General features: G+C 39.5%; 1 protein-coding gene across 1 annotated transcript in view; it reads right to left on the reverse strand.

The window, feature by feature from the left end:
• Window positions 1–987: 987 nt before the first annotated feature.
• LOC130075748 (solute carrier family 22 member 23) overlaps window positions 988–9,575 on the reverse strand; it is a 23,877-nt gene continuing 15,289 nt past the window's right edge. Inside the window, exons 5-9 of the mRNA XM_056240516.1 lie at window positions 8,611–8,713; window positions 6,709–6,920; window positions 5,788–5,820; window positions 2,813–2,936; window positions 988–1,744 (exon numbers count right to left, since the gene is read on the reverse strand). Coding sequence (XP_056096491.1) covers window positions 1,378–1,744; window positions 2,813–2,936; window positions 5,788–5,820; window positions 6,709–6,920; window positions 8,611–8,713 — 839 coding nt within the window. The 3' untranslated portion in view covers window positions 988–1,377. The remainder of the gene's footprint in view (window positions 1,745–2,812; window positions 2,937–5,787; window positions 5,821–6,708; window positions 6,921–8,610; window positions 8,714–9,575) is intronic.

A 9,575-nucleotide genomic window follows, 5' to 3' on the forward strand; every position in this document is an offset into this window, starting at 1 on the left:
TCATAATTTGGCAGCAGGAATATTAGGCTACTGTCACTTTAAAACCTGACGCACGAATCCATTATACTGTTTAGGGCTGTCACTTTTGTGAGATTTTGAGACATGAGTGTTCATTGAATCAATTTTCCATGTCTAAAGACGTTTCCATTTTCAACACCAAATACAGGCAAATCCACGGCCACCTAACAGGCGTTAGGACGAGCGTAAAGAGGCGCTTGAGACGCACAAGTCAGCGATATTCCTGATGATTTACTGGCGTGAAGTTTCAGCACAATGACAAACAGAAGCGCAACATTCAGGGATTGAGATTAACACCTCGACCCGCCAGATGCGCGTACAAATGAACTTTGGCGGGAAACGCTGTCGAATCACGAGCCAATCTGGCGTTTCTGTGTTTACTCACTTTGCTGGGGAAGTTCGTGTAAGACAAATCTGTGCAGATTCAGCGCAACTCGTGATCCTCATGATATATTAAACACAGCGTATTGCAGAATCTGCGCATTTCTGGCTTACTTGAACACACACACACACAAACGTCACTACGCTACAAATAACGGCGCGCTTGTTAACTTGCGAAAGTAATAGTGAATATTAAAAAGCGTTTGGTTAACAGAAAAGACATTGTTATTTTCCAGCATCCGACATGTTCTGTGTGCTGTATTGATCTGTCCACATAACACACATTTTGGGGTAAAAAGGCCGTTAAAATCGATTCCCTATTTTCGTTTCCGAAACTTGTGTTGGTTGGTCCGATCGATTGTGCAATCGATTCTCGAACGTAAAGTGACAGCCCTAGTTCTGTTTCTTTCTCAACGGTTTACATTCACTTAAAACATGACGTGAATACTCGCCAAGAACGGCATTTTGACATTATTTTGTGTGTATTTGACTGTTTAAGCGCAATAAGCAGTGAAAAAGAATTTTTTTTTTAATACTGACACTTTGATGAGTAAAATGAGTCAGGAATTATGCGCGATCCGTGCAATTCAAGCCCTGTAACACAAACAAATGTTCACTCGTGTCCTGAATGAGGCGCGGCGTTTCCTATCGTCGTCATTCTGTCCTTAATAAATACCAAACATTTACCAAACTTACAAAAAAGCACATTCAAATCAGTGAAACTCCTCCATGAGGTTGTTGTTCGGTGACGTTAAATTAGTGGCCGTTCGAAAAATAGAACTCCTTTCGCTGAATGCAAGTTTTAAATAACATTTTCAGTTTCTTTTCTGCTGGTTAATGAGGCGTTTGACACTTTATCAGCACATCTGTCCGTCTCCGTACGCGGCTTTTAAAAAACCGAACGAATGAAACTCTTTCTTTCTCAATCGAACCGATCGCTCACGCTGGTCTCCGATTGGCCGTTCTTAGAAAATGCCGTCATGAAGTCCTCACGCCGTTGGCTGTACTGTTGCTAGGCACCGAGCCGTTGCCGGGGTTGACGACCTGGTGAAGGGGCGTGTCCTGAACGCGTGAGTATTCCCGCACCTCGGTTCTGGCCAGGAGGTGGTGCTGTTCTCCGGGGAGGATGGGCCTCCTCAGAAGCCCCTCCCCCTCAGCGATAGTCTCAGGCAGTGGTTGGCCAGCGGTTTCCGGTAGCAACGGTATGCAAATGATGCAGAGCAGCGTGCAGCAGGTGAGGATCACATGATGCAGGAAGAAACCCTTCTGATTGTGGAGCTCCATGAGCGGGGCTGTTAGCATGCCGAACCCTGCGCTCGCGAGGACCAGACCCACGCCTCCACCCCTGTTAACCAAAACACACATTCATCACGCCAACAATCAGGTATTAGGGGTGTAACGAGACCCTAATGTCACGCTTCAATACATATCACGATATATTATTGCGATACTCCAAGACATATGATAAAAGGTGAACAGAAAATGTACTGTTGGTTAAAATGCTAAATTTGATATTGTGTGTGTAAATGAATAGTCTTGGACTTGGTGCTGAAACCCAAAGCACAGGCAATAGAGACACCAGAATAACAATATTCATGATTCTGAAGCTGAAAATACTGAATTATTTTAGACGAATATGCTTGCACTCCGTCACTGACTAGATATATTTAAAATAAATGCATTTTTTACTGGTAACAGACATTTGGCATCATCAGGACCCACAAATATCCCCCCATTGCATTATTAGACATTATATTCAACATTATATATAGTAGTTTAATGTAGTACTGACACTAAAACTCTGTAAACTTGATTTTTTGTCAAGTTGCACAGACATTTTAATTTTGGGTGAACTATACACAATGAATAGAGTAGTTTGATTTCTAACATTATTCTCTCAACAGACATTTACATGGATAGTCTGGCGTTATAATGTATTTGCGTTTGGTGAACTGTGGAGTGGGTAAAACTATTTTTAATGGCAGGCTAGCAGTTACCGTTGACTCGCGCTAGCCTAGCACCGGCGAACTATGCAACTGGAACGACTGGATGAACATGTTTGAAAACTGTCTCCACTGATAAATAACACTAAGGCTTACTTGGAAATGAGGTCCGATGTCCAAAATCCTGAACCACCCCTTTAATCCCGTGCGAATCGACCATGTCTGTAATTTTTTAAGTATAAATCACACGAGGTCCCCAGATAACACTAATCCCGTGCGAATAGGGCTATAGTGCTCAGAAAAGCCAAACGGCTTGATTAATGAGAGTGTTTAGGCTTTTTGAGGATAAATAAAAAAGGAGTGAATGGATTTTTTTCTTTGTAGGGTGGTTGTGTAAATGCAAACACCATATAAAAGTGAACTGATGACCCTTTACGAGTGATCTGACAGACAGGCTGATCTGTGCTGACCTGATGACAGTCGGTGTGATCTCTGCGCAGTAAAAGATGCTGAGCGTGCTGACAGCGTGAGACGAGAACATCCCGATGATGGAGAACGCGTACGAGAAGCGCCGATTCAGGGTGTCTCGCAGAACTAGACAGACAAGAGAACAGTTCAGACAAGAAGATCCTTTTTCTGTCTAATGACCCCTTTAGCAACATTACTGACATTGAGCATGTTGTGAAATTAATAACACGCACAAAAATATTTACATATATCTTATAAATAGATGCATTCAAATCAATGTAACAATTTATGCCAACATGTTGTGATTTACTGTACACAGACATACATGCTCGTGTTTTTATAAAAAAACAAATCATGACTGATATTTTTAACAAGAAAAATATGAACTGGTGAAACTCGAAAAATTATAATATGGTGCAAAAGTTCATAAATTCAACTTAAAAGGTGAAACTAATATATTATATAGACTTATTACATGCAAAGTGAGATATTTCAAGCCTTTATTTGTTATAATTGTGATGATTATGGCTTACAGCTTATGAAAACCCCAAAGTCAAAATTAGAATATTGTGAAAAGCTTTTCATATCTGTAAGCCATAATCATCACAATTATAACAAATAAAAGGCTTGAAATATCTCACTTTGCATGTAATGAGTCTATAAAATATATTAGTTTCACCTTTTAAGTTGAATTACTGAAATTTTGCACCATATTCTAATTTTTCAAATTTCACCTGTATATATAAACATATACAATATATGGAAGCCCATTTCTGCTAGTTTAAAGAGTAAAAGCATAAATAAAAAAGAAAATTATGCGATTAAGTTTAACCCTCTGGTGCTGTTGTTCACGTGTCAGACAAAAATGACCACGTTTTTTATTTCTATGAAATTAATGTACTATATTTTAGTTCGATTTAATGGTACTAAATTATATTTATGCAATAGTAATAATCTATTTATACAAAAATGACCTGAAAATGACTTAAACTGTGGGAAAACTTGCATGCTTTAAATATTGGTGTCTTTTAACAAAAATTGAATGGCCCCCAGAATATTTTGAATAATAAATGAATATCTGAACATGCAATATATCAAAAGAAAGAACAGAGCATCTGCTTTTAAACAACAACCCCCAAAAAAGCTTTATTTTAGCTTCATGCATTTTTTTTTAAATCAAAACTTGAATGTGGGCAAGTTTCATAAAAAAGCAACATCGTGCGTCTGTTTCTTGTTTGCATCTGTGTTTTGATCCGGAGATTCTGCACTCATTCTGAATATGCGTAATAGCGCCCCCTACCATATAACAGTGACAACACGGACAGCTGGAGAAGGCCGTCAATGGTGAGGAAAGAGTTAAAGACACTTGGCAGATTATTGCTAAAGTAAAAAGTTTTTACTTAAAAAAAAAAAGTCATGAAAAATGCACAAAAAAACACAATTTTCTTAATTTTTTATATGAAATGTATATATTTTCCGAAACTTGTTTACGCTAAAACGGTGAAAAAAAATCAAGGCCATTAATCTAAACATGTTGAGTTCCAAAGTTGAGGTTGATATCTCAAAAAATGAGCTTTCCGTCAGATTGTGTTTGGGCGCAGTACCGAACGCTTCCACTAGAGATATCCGTTCCCCGTTCGTCTTCACCGCGTGGAGCACAAGGGCGACTTTTTGTTTTTCAGGACCATTTAACATTTTCAAATCATGTCCATGATTTATTTTTTTTGTGCAAATCATTCCGATAAATAAAAAAAACCTCAAAATGTAAAATTTTTGGGGTCAAAACTGACCAGAGAGCAAAAGAGGGTAAAATACGTTTGAAATTGAGTATTTCTTCCTTTCCACAACGTCACTTTATTTTTAAAGTCGCAATTACCTTTTATATTTATTTATTTACTTACTAAAGTGAAAACAGGCTTCCATAATTATATATACACTTAAGATACTTTATAACAGTGGTTCTCAACTGGGTTTTTTCCCAAGACCGAACATCAGACACACACTCATCGTTCCCCCGGGTCATTTTGACCCGAAACTCATTTTTTATTTTAAAAATTGAGTGTTCATCGGAGGGGTTCAAGGATTGACGCACTTGAATCACGAATACACAAACAAAAATTGAATGGATTCGAGGAGTTTTGTGGTATAAATTAAAAAAAGTAACACATCCTTCCCTCACGGGTCAATTTAACCCCCTTAGGAGTGAATGGATGCGAGGAGTGCTTCAGTTCACATAAAAAAAACTAGAAATTGCTCAAAATTCAAACTAAAAATACTATAACTTTACCAAAAAATTATTTTATAATGTCTACATGTGTATCTGAATGCACACTGAAGAGAAACTGACTTCCAGAAGAACAGCACTTCTGCTCCATATAGAGCTATAAGCCCATCTAGAGTCATGAAATATCATGATATATTATGTATTTTCCACAAGAGGTCAAAGACACTCAACGTAAGATATTTTGAGCTGAATTAAATTTGCATGAAATTGTGAGTTATTTTGAATTTAAGTGGAAAGAATGCGAGGAATGTGCTTATATTACTATTTATTTATTATTTATTGATCAAATCTAGTCATTTAAATATAATAATTGCATTAAAAAACAGAAAAAATATTGTCAAAATAAAATAAGCTTTGTGGACAAAAAAAAAAAAGTTACGTATAATTTTAGGGCTTCAGGTCATTTTGACCCGCGAGGGAAAGATGTGTTACGAAGTGTGAGGGAGGGATGAGAGTCATTTAGCAAATGTAAACAAAAAATGTCTTAAATGAAATACTGAAATGTATAAATTGGTTGTCTCTTGAATTGGATAAACTTGCAGGTTGTGTATTCATTGAATGTGTCACGCAACCTGTTCATGCTGGCTTATACCAAGTGAGATGAAAAATATTAAACATTTTGATAATAAAACCCACACAGTTGAGAACCACTGCTTTATAAAACAGTTCATAATACTTTTTGATTAGTTTTACCTGCATCGTGCCGAAGACTGTACTTCCCGATCACTGTATTAGGAGGAAGAAGACACAGTGAGAGGACAAAACACAAGCAGTCTCTGTGTGTGTGTGTGTGTGTGTGTGTGTGTGTGTGTGTGTGTGTGTGTGTGTGTGTGTGTGTGTGTGTGTGTGTATGTACGGTTGAGCAGGCCGAGCTGTAGCAGTGATGCTAATGCTGTGATGATCATGAATGTTAGTAGTGTGTGTGTGTGTGTGTGTGTGTGTGTGTACGTACGGTTGAGCAGGCCGAGCTGTAGCAGTGATGCTAACGCTGTGATGATCATGAATGTTAGTAGTGTGTGTGTGTGTGTGTGTGTGCTTTTGTTTTTGTGATATATGAGGACACAAATGTGTATAATGACATGCATATTACACTGGTATTACAACTTACACGTGATATATGAGGACATGAGTCCTCATATTTCAAATAGCTTAAAAAACATAAAAAACAATGTGTTTTTTTAATGTAAAAATGCAGCATGTCTCCTGTGATAGGCAGGTTTAGGGATAGGGGCAGTGTGTGTGTGTGTGTGTGTGTGTGTGTGTGTGTGTGTGATGGGCAGGTTTAGGGATAGGGGCAGTGTAGGGGGATAGAATATACAGTTTGTCCAGTATAAAAGTCATTACGCCTATGGAATGTCCTCATATATCACAAAAACACGGCTGTGTGTGTGTGTGTGTGTGTGTGTGTGTGTGTGTGTGTGTGTACGTACGGTTGAGCAGGCCGAGCTGTAGCAGTGATGCTAACGCTGTGATGATCATGAATGTTAGTAGTGTGTGTGTGTGTGTGTGTGTACGTACGGTTGAGCAGGCCGAGCTGTAGCAGTGATGCTAACGCTGTGATGATCATGAATGTTAGTAGTGTGTGAGTGTGTGTGTGTGTGTGTGTGTACGTACGGTTGAGCAGGCCGAGCTGTAGCAGTGATGCTAACGCTGTGATGATCATGAATGTTAGTAGTCCTCCTCTCCTGCCGAATCCTCCCACCACCGGAAACACCAACACACTCGAGGCGAACGCGATCGCCGCCACTGCGTAATAGTGCAGATGAGACTCGCTTTCCTCCAGAACGCTGCGAGCGAAACAGTGATGGATGCCGTAGCCCGTCAACCTGAGGAAGAAAGAACCATTGATTATGTGTTGAGAACGGACGAGCGATGATTAGCAGATCGCCAGCGCTTTTAGTTCAGCAATGCAGAACCGCATCATCCAGATCGGGCGTTCAGGGGGAGTCCGGGGAACAGCTTAGAGACGTGGAAGAGGAGTGTAAAACAATTATACAGGTGAAACTCGAAAAATTAGAATATGGTGCAAAAGTTCATTTATTTCAGTAATTCAACTTAAAAGGTGAAACTAATATATTATATAGACTCATTACATGCAAAGTGAGATATTTCAAGCCTTTATTTGTTATAATTGTGATGATTATGGCTTACAGATATGAAAACCCCAAAGTCAAAATTAGAATATTGTGAAAAGGTTTTCATAAGCTGTTGAAAACCCCTGATCTAGATGACAGAACACAGATGAATACGTTTATGATTATAAATCTGCGTGCCTTCCACGGGTGACTAGCATGAGCTTCTGTCGAGTGTGTGTGTGATCGCTCGATTATGGGGTGTAGAGGCCTGCATTTCAGCCCGAGCCCGACGGGCCCCGACTTATTTATGCTCCTAGGGCCGGGCTTCGGGCCAATTTTCACGTCATAGTTCACACGCGGGCCGGGCCTCGGGCCTGTTTTAGGCTTATCTTTTTTATAGCCTATTTTAGACATTAATTAAAATAAAACATGAGAAGATGACGATTGAAAAGCAAACATAGAAAGACGTTTTATAACCTATCACACTGACATAAGACTGACACATGACAGTCTGCTCATGCTCACGCTCACGCACACACACACACACACAGGTTTCCCGGCAGCGCGATCTGAGATTCGCGCGACCGGCTCGTTCTAGTGTCCCGCTATGGTAGCGAGCGTGACTTCAGCGCAGCTGGAAAAAGTACGACTGGATTAAAACCTTCCACTGTGGATGCTGTGCTTTTTCTTCACGATGCTCTGAGACTGTTCTTAGCCATGTTAGGAGGAGGTTGTTTTTTGTTTGATTGGACTTTATTTTCATGAGTCTGTTGGAAACTATTGGAAATGGATTTTTGAGGTAAGATAACCTGCATGTTTGTTTTTAATGTAATTTATTTGATTTGTTTAGATTGCATTCTCTGTATTGTAGCCTATATTATAAATTCATTTAGTTTGCGACCGCTGTTGCGACTGAGCAGCAGAGCAGTTTGCCTCAGCTTTTCAAAAATGACAATAAACGTTTAAACTAACGTTAACTGTCTGTGTGATATGCTTAAGTTGTTTTATATCTATGGATTTTATTGTAGCCAAGTAGTTTTATATCTATGGATTTTATTGTAGCCAAGTAAAGTGTTGATTTGAGAGGCTAAATCAATCAATGGATCAAACATGTTTAACTCTGCTTGGTCGTCATAAATTTTGTTTTTTGTTTTTTCTTAATTAACTTTATAAAGAAATGAAAATAAACCTACCGGTAAATACTTTGCCATTGAAAACAAAATATATCTGGTTTACTGACTGCAACATAGGTCAGGCTGTTTATCTTTTTTTTTTTCTTTTTTTTTTTACGGGCTCGGGTCGGACTCGGGCTGATCATTCTGATGAGCTGTCGGACACGGGCCGGGCTAGGGCCTGAGCGTCTCGGGGCAGGGCCGGGCTAAGGCCTAGATTTGAGGCCCGTGCAGGGCTCTAATGGGGTGTGTTTGACTCGGGCACTTACGAGTTCACACACAGCACTACGGTGTTCTTCCACAGGTTTCGGGTGCCGGTCAGTTGCGTTACGCACGACGTCTTTGGCTTCTGTTGCAGTTCTGTCTCCAGCTCTACAAAACCATCATCATCATCATCACATCATCATCATCACATCATCATCATCATCATCATCATCATCATCACATCATCATCATCACATCATCATCATCATCATCACATCATCATCATCATCACATCACCATCATCATCATCATCATCATCATTCACATCACCATCATCATCACATCATCATCATCATCACATCACCATCATCATCACATCATCATCACATCATCATCACATCACCATCATCATCACATCATCATCATCATCACATCACCATCATCACATCATCATCATCATCACACCCATCATCCACATCACCAACACAACACCAACCAACCACAACCACATCATCACACAACAACAACATCACCAACAACAACAACACCCAACAACAACACAACATCAACACATCACACACAACATCCACACATCACAACACAACATCATCACATCACAACACATCACCACCACCACCATCAACAACATCAACACCCCAACACCAACATCCAACAACACACCACCAACAACACCAACACCATCACATCATACATCACAACACCATCATCACAACCAACACCACAACACCACACTCAACCAACAACTCACAACACCAACACCACATCACATCATCATCATCACACATCACATCACATCAACACACATCACCACAACATCATCATCATCATCATCATCATCATCACATCATCATCATCATCACCATCATCACATCATCATCATCACATCATCATCACATCATCATCACATCACCATCATCATCATCATCATCATCATCATCACATCATCATCATCATCATCATCATCATCACATCATCATCATCATCATCACATCATCACCATCATCACATC

This window comes from Rhinichthys klamathensis, unplaced genomic scaffold (genome assembly GCF_029890125.1).
Source record: "Rhinichthys klamathensis goyatoka isolate OS25496 unplaced genomic scaffold, OSU_Roscu_1.1 h1tg000602l_1, whole genome shotgun sequence".
Taxonomy (NCBI): domain Eukaryota; kingdom Metazoa; phylum Chordata; class Actinopteri; order Cypriniformes; family Leuciscidae; genus Rhinichthys; species Rhinichthys klamathensis.